Genomic DNA, 13,533 nt, shown 5'->3' with positions numbered 1-13,533 from the left:
ACATCAAACTTACTGACTTCTGCACAGCTGCACAACCCCGGGGGAAAAGTCTCTGAAAATGCACTCAGTACTTCATCCTGTGCTTAGTACTTTGTTCACCACCTCTGAAATGTTCACAGCTAAGGCCACGGCTCTCAGCTGACTAGCTTTTCCTGACAGATAGTGAAATCTCCTGCAGTGTTTTCTTCTAAATGTACCAGCTCCTTGCTGCAATAGCAAAACAAGATTCCCTACTCAGGTGGAAGCTCTATGCAAGTCTATAAGCTGCATAATCACATCATGTCTAGGATGCACTCACAGGTGTGTACTGTGCAGGACTGGTGCATGGGAAGAAGTGTGGAGTTAGGGCTACTTCAGGTCCTCCATCAGGCTTTTTGCCAGGAAAGAGGAAACACTAATAGTGAATTACAAAGATTTTGCATTTGCTGTTGTGCTAAACCTAACTCTTTGAATATCTAGTATATAGCAACCAACGTCAGCTCCCCTGAAATCATTCCCTAGCAGCTGTGCACACTTCCCCTGCTCAGGTAAGAAAGAATATGGATTAGACTCTGTAGTTGGCCTTGTTGCAAGAATGTTGTTAAATTGTTAATTGTTCACATTGATAACAAGATTATCCTTACAGTTTACAGTGTCTTGGGCTCTATGGCACCACCAAAATGTACTTCAACTTGAAAAGCAAAAAGACACATTTTCCTTTAACATCTACTACCTTATCCTCAGTATGTCACACTGGAGCTGACAAAACTTCTGGGCCAGGACAAGTTTTGTTTCAGCATGCTGTGTCAATGACACAGAGTTCTGTCTTCACAACATGAATCTCCACGACATGAAGAATTTTGCTACCATTCCAGAGTTAACAAGTGTTTTCTGTGTATGTCATCAAGGCTTACAAGGAAGTGAACAACACCATGGTGCTGCAAGAAAGAAGTGGTAGTAACAAATCACACAATTTAGAAGGACCCAGGCAGCTAAGTACTGGGAGAAGGCTGATGTCTCAGCTCAGGAGATATCTGTGAACATACAATGCACATTGATTAAGGGGCCCAACTGGGCTCAAAATGAATTCTGGAAAACAGTGTCAAGAGGCAAGGGGCTTGTAAGCCATGAGAATCATGGGCATCAGAGTGCACACCTCTCTCTTGCACGTGCTCTCCTTAACAGAGCATCAGCTGTTACTGCACATGGCTTGATTTTAGCATGCTGATTTAATATTTCCAGAGTGCCAATAAAATTCATATGGTGACAGCTGGTGGCTTCTGTGGTAATTTATAAACAGCAGCACCAATACAACACAGACATCAAAAACTCCAAGAGGAATTCTATGCTATTGTACAATATTCAACACTGAAGAATCTGAATAATTTTGCAGACTTTTAATAATCTTTGTGTAATACATCCTTATTGGATTTTATGTAAAGTTCATATTATGCAAAGTTAGTATTTCCCCCAGGTATGTTTTTCACTCAGATAGTTCACCACCAAGACTCATTATCTGCCTGGATTTGATATTCTGTCAAAAGTGCCAGGTAATATCTGTAGTCTGATCCTCTTCAATTGGGAAGTCCAGCATACAACTCCTTGCTTTTTTTCCTGCACTGTGCTTCCTCAAAAGAAGCATTAAAAAATGGAGACTGCTGTGCTGATGACTGAGCCAGAATAAACCACTGCCCTTGTTCCACAACTCATGTTTAATCTGCACATCCATGAGTAGAGAAGAGAAAAATACAACTGGTCTGACAGGTGTAATGACTGGCCATTATCAGTGTACCACTTCATAAATGTAAATACCTGGTATTCAAACAGCAGATGACATTCCTGACTGTTTCTCTGTCATTGTACAAGAAACCTTCATTGATTGTACTATCCTTCTTTGCTTGTATTTCCATTTTACTTGCCAAGTATATGGCTTTCTTCAAACTGCTTGACTGTGTGTTTTTTTCCCCATCAACATGTAGTCTTCAAATCAGTTAAAAGTTTTCACAGCTTAGTATGTGTTTTACATATAGACATAAATTCATATATGAATTTTGTCATGGAATTGAGCCAGAGGCTGTTTTTCATTACAACAACTTTTCCAGTTATTCCTTTCCTTTTGTTTTTAATAGTCCAATTAATATTTCTACTATTTTCAGTGTTACCTGCTCATAGGGACATCTGTAGGTTGTTTGGAGGAAGTGCTCTCTTCTGGTTTAGATGGAACATGCTTCCTTCTCCTTTAGTACAGTTTCTGCTACTAATATCTATTTTCAGCTCAGAGTGACTTTAGGTTGAAAAGTTAACAATTGTATAACGGAAGACTGTGAACATTGAAATCATGGCAAGGCCTGTAAATCTTGTCAAAAGCTTGAAAACCACCTAAACACTAAACTGACTTTTTGGGTTCTGTCTTTTCAGAATAATTATTATGATTAAATTTTAGGAAGAATATGATTAGTAATAAGGATGAGTTTTCTGCATTGGTGTTTACTGTATTACTGTGCATCGTTTCATCTATCATCATGAAGGAAAAATGCTCCAGGGCAAGAGCCCATTAATTTACAGTGGGAACTATGCCACTCAGACAGATGGGGATACCTTTAGGTAGCCAAAAGATCATATATGTGCATCAGCAATGGGTGCTCAAGGCATGATTACCAGCTGGGAACACTGAAATTCTGTCCATTACAAGCTGTCTGTTGCTCTTAGCCACAGCTAATCCCTCATGGGTCTGAATTACCTCTTTAAAACAACGATTGGCTTCTGTGACCTTCTGTAAGGAACCTGTGTGAGCAAGGGACAGAGCATAGCAGGAGACTTACATGTCCTGAAAATGTTGCAGCTGGTCTGTGCTGATGGAAGAAAGGCCAGGATGCAAAGTATATGAATTAATACAGATACTAATTCATGGGCATGAATTGTCCTATTCAAATCAGGGCACACTGAATGTGTTTTACAAATGATTACTATACCTTTCATACACTCAGATACAATACGATTTTATCACTCATTACATAAAACACTACAGCTCTTGTGCTGAGAAACAACTATAAATCTACGGTGCCACTGCCCATCTGATTCTTGCTTTAGGTTTCCTGGAGTTCGTCTTGCTACAGTTACCTATGACAACAGGTAATAGGAGTTTTTTTCAGAGATATTGAAAGAACAGGGAACCTGTGTTATTTTGGTAGTCCAGGGGCACCTTCTTTTTCATGGATGGCTTTAAGATTCCAAGAAACAAAAAGTCCTTATCTTAAAGGTGGGGAGGGTGGGGGTGGGGGGGCTGTTCTCCTCCTTGGAATGAGCTGCAGCCTTTGTTATGCTGACTTAACCACCATTACGCAGTAGGTAAGGTAAAACAAGTATCTTTTAACAAAGCTAGTATAAGATTATTAGGTTCGCACAGCTCCATACTACGAAGACTCGCTGGTGCAGCTGTCAGGGAGCCAGATGCTCTCAGCAGCCCGGAGACCAATGCAGAGGCCGTGTCCGCGGCACTAGTGCTCTGTCAGGGATTGCTAAGGGACGCTGCAGAGACGGAGAAGACAGAAGGGCTCATGACGGCCAAAATCTGTGCCGGGAATGGGCCTGTGACAGCGATCTCCAGCCCTGGGTAAAGCGGCTGGTGGGCCAGAGGCAGACCGGGCACACGGGTTTCCCACCGGGCAGGGGACACCGAACCTGCAAGCGCGGCTGTTTTCACCCGCGCAGGAGACGAGGTGCGGAACCTCGCCGTGACCGCGCCCTCGAATTCCCCGCCGTGCAGGGCAGCCGGTGCGCGCCGCGCAGCGCCGCCCGCCCTGTCCCCGTCCCCGTCCCCGTCCCCGTCCCCGTCCCCGTTCCTGCCGGGAGCGGGACCCGCCCCGCCAGGCGGTGCGAGCGCGCCTGCGCGGGTGGAGCGGCGGAAGGGCACGGTTGGTTCGGGCCGGTGCCCGGGGCGGGGGGCGGGGGCGGCCCGGCCGGAGGGGCGGCCCTGGGCAGGGGGGACCGTGCTAGGGGCACGGAGAGCGGGGCGGCCCCCGGGGTGCCTGCGTGCGGAGGCGGGCGACTGGGGCTGGGCTTCCTGCTCGCGTGCCCTGCGCCGCCATCCCTGCATCTCGGCTCAGGCGTGCGGGTGGGTGTGTGCAGAGCTGGGGAGAGAAGCCCTTGGCAGACTGGAGTATCTCCCCAGCTGTGAATTAAGGAAACGGTGTTTCGCTTTCAGGCAGCTCCCAGAGTGCTGGTGGTGCCACAAATGATGAGCAGGGTGTTTGCTGCTGCCGATCTGGTTATAGGAGCGGCGTGTGGCATTGGCTGGCCGTACGCTCCAGCAGCACGGCAACAAGGAAATGCAATGACCTTGCCTTTGCTGGGTTTCACACTTTCATTTGCCAGCTCTAATAATTCAGTAAAATGAAATTGTAGGTCTTCGTTCCTCTCAGGCTGATGATACAAACAGTGATGTGCTTAAATAATATATTACCTGTCTACAAGTAACTCTTTGGTCAGCAGCAGGCAAACATAGTTTTCATGGAGTTGTGATCACGGGAATACGGTGTGTCTGCATGAATATTAAGCCACGTCTGTGTTCAAGCCTGTGTAACATTTTTTGTGAATGCAGCAAATGTTTACAGGTGTGCTTTGGTAGATCCTATCAAGGAATAATAACTGGGTGGGGATGTGTTGCCGACCTTAACCAACCTGTCCACGCCACCAAACTGTGGTGCCAAGGGCTTTACTAACAACCATCCATTGCATGTATGTGGTCATGGGGTTTTGTCAGGGCAAAAATATGATCTTGCTTATTATTTCTGGTTATTCAGATACCAGTTTTGTTAAATGGAGGAGCTGCAAAAGACATAATGTTAATTCAATTCTGACATTTGTTAATATAACATGACTTCTTTAAAATCTAGTTGAAAGCAATTTTGTTGATTAGTTCAAATCCACTTTTCGTTTTTTCCTGTTGAAGTGTATTTTTAGTTTTGTATCAGTAATTTCTGGGAGGAATTCTTAAGATGTCTGGAAAGTCACTAGTCTAAAACTGCAGCTGGATCCATAAATTAATGGAGGCTGTTGACTGATAAGGCCTTGCCTTGGCTATCAGGTATATCTCTTGTGTTTCTACTCTCTGTTCCTTTTTCTGTCTGACTTGCTTAGTGTACAGCCTTTTTAGAAAGTGGTCTTTTTTTCCACTCTAGAAGTATGTATGATAGAGCATAGTATTGTTGAGTTTGCATGGAGTCTTTAAAGTTTGTTTCACAGTGAGCAGTACAATAAATTACTGATCAGTGTCATTCTTGACTTGTTTAGGGATTTGGGAAAATTAAGTTCTGCAAGTCAGGTTGCAGAAGTCTTTTCTTCCAAAGCCACGTCCAGGAAGGACTAAAGTGAGACATAGTTTTTAGTTATTTATCAGTGCAACACCCATGAAGGTGCAAGGAGCAGGGTGTCAGCAGAGCTGACTGTCATGCTTCGTAGAGTGAGAAATTGAGTACCGCTTATGTTAGGTTTATTTATGAAACACAATTTTCTAAGTATGTTTTGGTACAATTGATGCAAATTTGTTTACTTTTTTTAAAGTTTGCATTTAAATAAGTCCATCAAAACATTTTATGCTTCACGTTATCATTTCTGGTTAGCCTAAAACCTCATTTCTTGGAATTTACCTTCTGCCTGCATGACTCATTCTGTGGTCATGTGGATGTCACATGAGGAGTTGTATTGCAGGTGATAGTAGTGAACACAAAACTGAGTTTGTGTTACCATTAATTGAATTGGACAGAAAGAAAAGAGTTAGGAAAAACACTGTCCAGGCATCCTGTAATAGAACTAGTTTTTGGAAAGTCAAGAACAATTCTTAATTGTGTAGGAAAAACTCAGTCATGGTCCATTGTTAACAGTTCATAAGAAATTACATAGTGGGTGTAGAATACACAGCTTTTATCACACCCACATGGTGATAAACTGTTCCTGACTGCTGAACTAGGACACTCTTACTCAATGTTAAGTCTTTCATCCTCTACTCTTTCATCCTTCTGGTTTCAGGCATCTGGACTTCCAGAAAGCAGGTGTTAAACTGTTAAGAGCAAGGTGAAGAAGGCGCTTTGACCTTTTTGTATCATTTTGACAATTTCAGCAGGAGGCTGATGTTTCCCCTCTAGGGGAAGATTGCTTATGCTGCTTGTGTACCTATAAAAGACTCTCTTTGACCTTTATATCCTTCACCAGATTCAACTCCCGGTGGACCTTGGCTTTCCTAACCCTATCCCAGTGCACGCAACTGGTGTTCCTGTATCAGGTATGTACACACATTTGATGTGGCCCCACTTCACCTGTTTGGTTGATTATAAGATCTCTATTGTCCACATCATCCTGCATCCTTTGCTTGCAAACCGTAACCACCACTTCTTTCAGAGCTCATTCAGAGGTCACCATCTTCTTCTCTGGTAATTTAAACCCTCCTTTAGCAGATTGACCAGCCTCTGGGCAAAGATGCTGTTACCCCACATAATTTCATGTGGATCCTGCACCCCTTCCCTCTCAGTTCTTGATCCTCATAGAAGGTCCTGTGGATATAATAGCTGAGTCCTAGCCTTTGACACAATTTGCATAGCCACTCCTTCATCTGCAGGATCTGTCTGCTCCTCCTCAAGTTCTCCCCTTCCACCAGCAGGATGAATGAGACACTGCTTACCTACCAGGTGTTGTTCAGCACCCTGTGAGCCTTGTAGTCATGTAGTATGCTCCTGGTCTCCCCATGCTATTTCCATGGTGCCCATATGGAAGAACAGCTGAAGGTAATAATCTGAGGGCCAGACTAGTACCAGCATCAGTAAAAGCCTCTCCGTGGTATCCAGTACCCAGGTGCCTGACAAGCAGCAGACCTTGCCAGGTGATAGGTTGGGCTGGCAGGGGTGTCTTTGTCCCACGACTGTTCCTTAATCCCATTCTTCCCATACTGCTACAGGACTCAGGCAGAGACAGCTCAGAGGCTTCCTTGAACAGAACTTCCTGTCCATATTTGCTGCCAGGGCTCAGAACCTACTCTGAATCAGAACTGGAGGCGGAGCAGGAATTGCCCTCCTGGTGCTTGAGCTGACAGGCTCCCAGATTTTGCTGCACTCCATGTTCAGCCTGATAAGCTGAGGCTCTGTCTGCTTCTCCTTGCTGCATTGGGGTTCCTGTAGCTTCAGGAACTTGGAGGGAATCAGGTCCTTTTAGGAATCCTGATGTACAGTCTGCTCATTTCCAAATCTTCTCTGCTTGATGAGGCATATCCTTCATCAGTGCACACTTAGAAGAATATAAAATGCTTTTGTGTTTTAAACCTTAGCCAAAACTAGCTTACAAGAGACACATTAAGAACAGGAAGGTTCAATATAATACTCCATCATTTTATGCCGAGGGACTGCATATGTGTGTAGTGTATTAATACCATGTATATAACAGCCTGTGGTGCAAGTATGCTATGTATTAAAATAGTAAATATAGGCCTAAATAGGTTTTATGATTATCATGAACTTAGAAACAATTTTAACACTACAATAGCTGTATTTAGTATACAACATGGTTTTAAAAACAAGTGTTAGAATTTTGGTATATTTTTAGGGTAAAAAGACACTGTGCTTTCTATATACTTCAATGGGAACACTGTTGGCACTAGAGGATGGTGAACAAAGGGTTATGATAAATAGTACAAAGGAGAAGTGTGGGAAACTGACAGCTTGTTTGGCTCTAATTTTGATTAGAGATCTTGAAAAAGAAGAAAAGACATCAATGAATCTTGGGAATAATATTAAGCAGAGAAATTGTGAATACAATTGAGAGCAGTCAAACATGAAACAAGTAAGCAAAGCCCCTGGAAACAGTGATGTCTGACTGATGAATCAAATTTCAATGTAACAAGCAGAAGCTGAAAGGAATGGAAAGAAATCCATCTGAAATGGACAAGTTTCCTGACGCACAGAAATCAGGGTAACTAATGATTAGTAGAGTAGATTTGGATAAATGTGTGTGTTGCGATATTAAGATATGAATATGAAGGTAACATTACAATAAAACAGTAATCCTTCCCTTGAAGGTTCTGCTGAACAGTGATTAGGACTTAGTGCTGTGTTTTTGTGGAGATCAGTTTATGAAGCTCAGAAATTCATGCTGTGGACTTATTGGGCTTTCTTCAGTCTAAAACAAAAAAGAACACAGCTTACAAAACTGTAAGAATGGAAATCTCAGTATTTTAAGTATGATTATTAGAAAACTTAATATTGTGTGATACTTAATGATCTGTGTGACAAATGTTGGGGTAGTGGTTCCTTTGGGTTTGCTATAAATGTCATGAAGGAGGTTTTTAAACTAGGAAAAAGAAAATTCCTTGGGAATCTTTTGACTATTTTAGCATAAAACTTTTTAAAAACAATCCTGAAATACAGGGGGAAGACTATAATAGGTAGGTGGGATGAATCTTTGTATAACATAAGTTATTGCCCGTATTTCTTGTTTGCTTTCCAGCCTTTTAATTTTGATGGAAGACTTTTCTTTAATATTTATATCCTATGCTACTGCCACCTGGCTGACAGTTGCTTGCTTTACCTATTACTCAATAGTTTTCCCCAGGTAATTGTCTTACTTGCATCTTGATGATAAATGTTACTTTTTAGTGAGATACATCTAATTAATGAAATCATAAGTTGTTTCACTACCTGGTATTTGAAGTGTATGTGAATTATCTGTAAGTTTTTATTCCTTAAATCAACACCTGACAGATTCTTTTCTTCCTTATTTGAATATCTGTTGAACCCTGTAAGTTGAACTGTACTAGTTAATTTACTCTAGTTTTTTCTTTTAAATATTTTCTTTATCTCTTTAGGAGTATCTTTTCTTCCTGGGTTGTGATACCTGTTTATGTTCAATGAGCAAACGGATTCACTTTGTGGTTGACCCTCAGGGTTGGTGCTGCATGGGTCTAATCATCTTCATCTGGCTGTACAATACAATCTTCATTCCAAAGGTCATCCTTTTACCTCACTATGAAGAGGGAAATATTTCAGTTGTAGCAGTTTTGTGTAAGTCATTTTAACATAGCTGTTTTCTCTACTAGTAAAAATAGTGTCTCTGGGCACTACTTAACATAAATGTCAGAAAATAAAAAATTAGGTGAAAGATAAAGGGTAAGACTACTGGAATGTATCCTACATTTTTGTGTTCTGAGAAGCTGAGACGTTATGGTAGAACATCTTTGTGTGGAAACTGGCTTTCAGATCCTATACCTAGAACTTGTTGACAAGATTCAGGTCCACATTTCTTAGTGCTTGTCAGAATTTGGGGTGGTAATGCTGATGATGAGTGGTAAAAAACTGAATTTTGTTAGTTTTTTCATACATCACTGGATGGATCAGCTCATATGAGTGATGCTATTAGGTTTTACTGGAGAGAAGGCTTTGAATTATGTCTGGAGCCAACTTTAAAGTAAAGATGCACTACTGGGAATATCCTTCCACAGGAAGCTTTGAGGTGTAGAATGATTAGTGGTTATTTGATAGTTGAAGTAACTTCTTAAAACAGTAGTATGGCCACTATGGCTGGTACTATAAGAACTGTTCACTGCTACCTTTTCCTCTCACTTTTTAAGACTGAGGAATACTTAGTGTTGTAGACTGTATAGTACCAAAAATGTATCTAGAACTGAATGACAAGGCTGAGTAATTTCCAACTGGAAGTATCTATATTTTTGCTGTTACGTATAGTAGATAGTTTGTACACATGAAAAAGACTAACAAAGCTTATTTATTTCTTTTTTAGGTTATTACTTCTGCTCATTGTTTTGTATAGGTTCATTACTTAGAGCCTCAGTAGCAGATCCAGGAAAGCTACCTGAAAATCCAAAGATACCAACTACAGGTACATTAATATGTTTTTATTTAATTGAATAAAAGTTACTGTAATATCCTCAAAAAAATTAGAAATTTGCCTTGTGAGATGTGATGGAAGCTATGAGCTATCTCTGCTCATTAAAGTTAGTATGTAAATGGCAAATTCCTAGCATTTCCTTTATGTACACTCAAAGTTTCTTTTTCAAAAGTTGTATTTCAGCAGAAGTTCAGTTATGTAGGATCTTCTGCTAGGAAGTTTTTCCACAAAAGGAATTTTTTTTTGCATTCTAGGCTTTCAAACATATTGCATCTATTTCTAACTTGTTATTACAAAATGTGTAGAGATAGTTACTATATCATGAGACATTGGAAGTGGTGGTGGAAGGTAGTAATCGGCTGGATTTTATCTGTGTGTATTTTAGCTCTTTTTTTTTGAAGCAGCTTATATTTGTATGGACTTTTAACCAAATGGTGCTAATTACATTGCATTTCTTTACAGCATCAACTTAACACTGCAGTTTTCTTCTGTTCTTGTGAATTTATCCCGCAATTTCTGTATGGTATCCAATGCTCCAGAAACTGGAGAAAATTCAAAAACAGTGATTCTCTACAGAGAAAGACAATATTTTTCTGAAGTGTTTGATGCTATTAGGGTGGTTATCTAATGCATAGAGCTTTCACAGAGCAGTTTAGAATGGAGTAGGGCTGGTAAACAGCCTTGTCTTTCCAGGTGGTGGATGCCAGAAGTAAAACATTGCTCTCTCTCTTTCCGATATTTTTGAAAATCCAGAATGATATGTTTGGAAACATGATCTTTTTAACCTCAGCTCTGAAGTTATCATGTGCAGGAAGTGGGCAGCTGATAACAGGAAGAAGTGTATCTCCCTCAGATTCAGTTGTCTAATTGCAGAAAATGTCATGCCAGTGGTCTTTCTGCTCCTGGCAACTAATCCTTTGTTCCAGTAAAACATAAGGCGTCCCAGACTTGGGCCCTGCAGAGTTCTTGCTGTAGGAAGAGCAACATGGATTTTGCAACCTTAGCTGGAGAATGAAGACACTCAGTACATTTACAGACAGTTAAATTTATATCAGAATGTTCATTTACCTGCAGAATACCAGGACCAGTACAAATGCCCTTTGTGCACAAATTTGTCTTTCTAATTTAATGTATCCCTTTGAATAACTCTTTAACCTCTGCATGCTCCATTCAGTCCATACAGCAATGATACTTCATAGATATTTCTGAAGATGGAACATTTAGGCTAGATGGTGACAAGAATTTTTTGATTTGGTGGGTGTTACAAAAGGGATTTTGTACTTTTGAAAGTGGGTGTTACACCAGGGATTTTTTACTTTTGGAAGTAGCACTTCAGGTCTCTGGTATTCTCTAGGTTGACAGGAGGATATATTTTTGCATAGTATAAATTCTATTAAAATTCAGTTGCACTGCTTCTGAACTCTAGTAGCTACCATATCATTGAATCACACCTTTGTGGCACCGTATTTATGGGAACAGATTGTAAATCAGTTTTCATCTGTCATTATTGCTACTTTAATGATCTCGGATACTGGACTTCCTTCCTTCCAGAGTTCAAATGTCATTTTGAAGCAAGAAAGGCCAGATTAGTCCTGCTTGGATGTGGCTCAGAAGTGCTAAATTTAACTTTATTTTGTTTACGTATGGGCTGTTGGTACGGTAAAATCACAAGTGAGTAATTCAGATCTATAGAGGACCCTGTGAGACTGAAGGCAGCTAAGAATAAACAAGTCACAGCTGCTCGAAGGAGTTAGCTACACATGGGAGCTCCTCAGGTTTCTCACAGCACACTGGAGAGGTTCTTGAAAACATCTAGGATAAGTTCTCCAAAACATTGGACTTGTGAGATAATGGGTTCTAACCAACTGAAGTTTCTAGAGTGGTGTTGTGTAACTCTTTTTAGCCAATAAGCTGTAGTTCTAACCATATATAAACTGTGCGCTATGTGTAATAAAATGTCTTCACTGTGAATCTCATAGGTTTGTTGTGTGAAGTCCTATCTCTCCACTGAAGTTTGTTGACTTTATGGGCAATGTTTTAAGATACAAAAATTCAGAATGTCCTACTGTAAAAAATAACCTTTTTTCTTTTTTTTTTTTTAACCTCTGTGTTTAAGAAATTTCTGTGCATCAAAAAAAGTTTATTTAGGTAGAAACAACCAGTCAAAGTATTTAAGTTTCACAGTCACCCACTTATTTTCCCTAAAGACAGAATATATATGCTTTTGTGACTGGAATTATCACAGTGTTGATGGAAATTTTTTCCCATATGAAGATGAAATTTCTGTTTCCCATATGAAGATGAAATTTCTGAACATATAATTTGAATTTTCATTTTCAAAGAATTCCTCTAATTTGGATGGTGCAATTTGAGATAAACGATAGCTAGGCTAAGCAACAGTGGCTCTTGGTACTTTCTGCTACTCGGTATCTCTCCGGGTATTAGCTTTTAAAGAATCGCATATTGGCCCTTTAATAATAGTATATATTTGTAAATACAAGCCTATCCTCTACTTGGTTTTTGATTGCAGTATGTGTAAAATTGCATGTGGTGAGATGCACATCTTAAAATGCTCTGCGACTGAAGATGCTTCTGAAGTATTTATTGTGTATAGTGTTTTGTTTAGCAGGCAGTAGCAGTATTTTCTCAGGAGATTTTGGAATGGCAGGGAGATTGTATCAAGGTTGTCTGGCAGGTTTTTTCACAGTAGAAGTGGAAGAGAATAACGGAGTTACAGTCTTGCTTGTTTGAGTCACAGCTTTTGTGCTGTAATAATTGCTTTGTAGAAATATACAGGAAGAGAGAGGATTTTGGAGAGGGAAATTGGCACAGAGTAGTAGTAATATCTTCCAGTCTAATTAAGGTCACAGTAAGAAAAAGTTTTTTATATGCAGCTTATCCTTTTCAGATCATAGTAAGATTTTTTAAAAGTAGAATCAAAAGCATACAGATTTATTATGAGCACACAATACTGAGTTTAAATCTCACTAACATGTCTTTACATTTTCACCTAGAAAGAGATTATTGGGAATTATGTAATAAATGCAACTTGATGAGACCAAAACGTTCACACCATTGCAGTCGTTGTGGCCATTGTGTGAGAAGGATGGATCACCACTGTCCATGGTAAAACCAGAACATTTGTTATAACAATTTATTATTGTTTTACTGAAAAATTTTGAAGTTGTACTCTTGACTGCCACTCATTTGTCAAATTTCTTTCCTCATAGCGCTTAATCATTTAGACATTTAGAGCAGGGAAGTAACAGCTTTGATATTTCTTATGTCTACCAGTTAAATCTGAGAGTAAGTGTAAATAAACATTTCTGTAAGTAGTTCTGATTTTCACTAAGACAACAGTGACAAACTTCAGAGGACAGAATTGACATCAGGATCGCTCTATGTTGATTTAACTATTTTTCAGGCTACGTTATTTGGCAATCGCCACTTTAGAGAATAGTGCCAGTATAGTGCTTCTGTCATCCTGGCCTAGGTTGGTAATGATGTCTGTGCTGATGCTGGTATAAAATTGTATCTATGTAACTTCTGTGAAGCAGACTATACCTAGACTTCAGAGTTTTTAATCTTATACTTAATATAGCTAGAATCCTGTGATTTCTTTACTCCTGCAGAAGCAGTTTCTGAATAGGTATACCTGTTTTGTCT

The 13,533-nt window shown here is 40.1% G+C and overlaps 1 protein-coding gene across 4 annotated transcripts in view; it reads left to right on the top strand.

Moving 5' to 3' along the window:
- The first annotated feature begins 3,860 nt into the window (after nucleotides 1-3,860).
- Nucleotides 3,861-13,533, top strand: part of ZDHHC21 (zinc finger DHHC-type palmitoyltransferase 21) — a 41,996-nt gene continuing 32,323 nt past the window's right edge. For 2 of the 4 annotated variants that reach the window (XM_071581117.1, XM_071581120.1), the window contains exons 1-5: nucleotides 3,867-3,893; nucleotides 6,190-6,259; nucleotides 8,828-9,023; nucleotides 9,760-9,858; nucleotides 12,882-12,993. In XM_071581117.1, the coding sequence (XP_071437218.1) occupies nucleotides 8,870-9,023; nucleotides 9,760-9,858; nucleotides 12,882-12,993 (365 nt within the window). In that variant the 5' untranslated portion in view covers nucleotides 3,867-3,893; nucleotides 6,190-6,259; nucleotides 8,828-8,869. Of the gene's footprint in view, nucleotides 3,894-4,980; nucleotides 5,066-6,189; nucleotides 6,260-7,709; nucleotides 7,936-8,827; nucleotides 9,024-9,759; nucleotides 9,859-12,881; nucleotides 12,994-13,533 lie in introns of those variants that run through there. The other 2 variants (XM_071581119.1, XM_071581118.1) reach the window with 2 other exon arrangements.

The sequence above is a fragment of the Pithys albifrons genome, chromosome Z (genome assembly GCF_047495875.1).
Source record: "Pithys albifrons albifrons isolate INPA30051 chromosome Z, PitAlb_v1, whole genome shotgun sequence".
In the NCBI taxonomy this organism is placed as follows: Eukaryota; Metazoa; Chordata; class Aves; order Passeriformes; family Thamnophilidae; genus Pithys; species Pithys albifrons.
The sequence above is the reverse complement of the archived record's forward strand: the minus strand, read 5'-3'. Positions and strand labels throughout refer to the sequence as shown.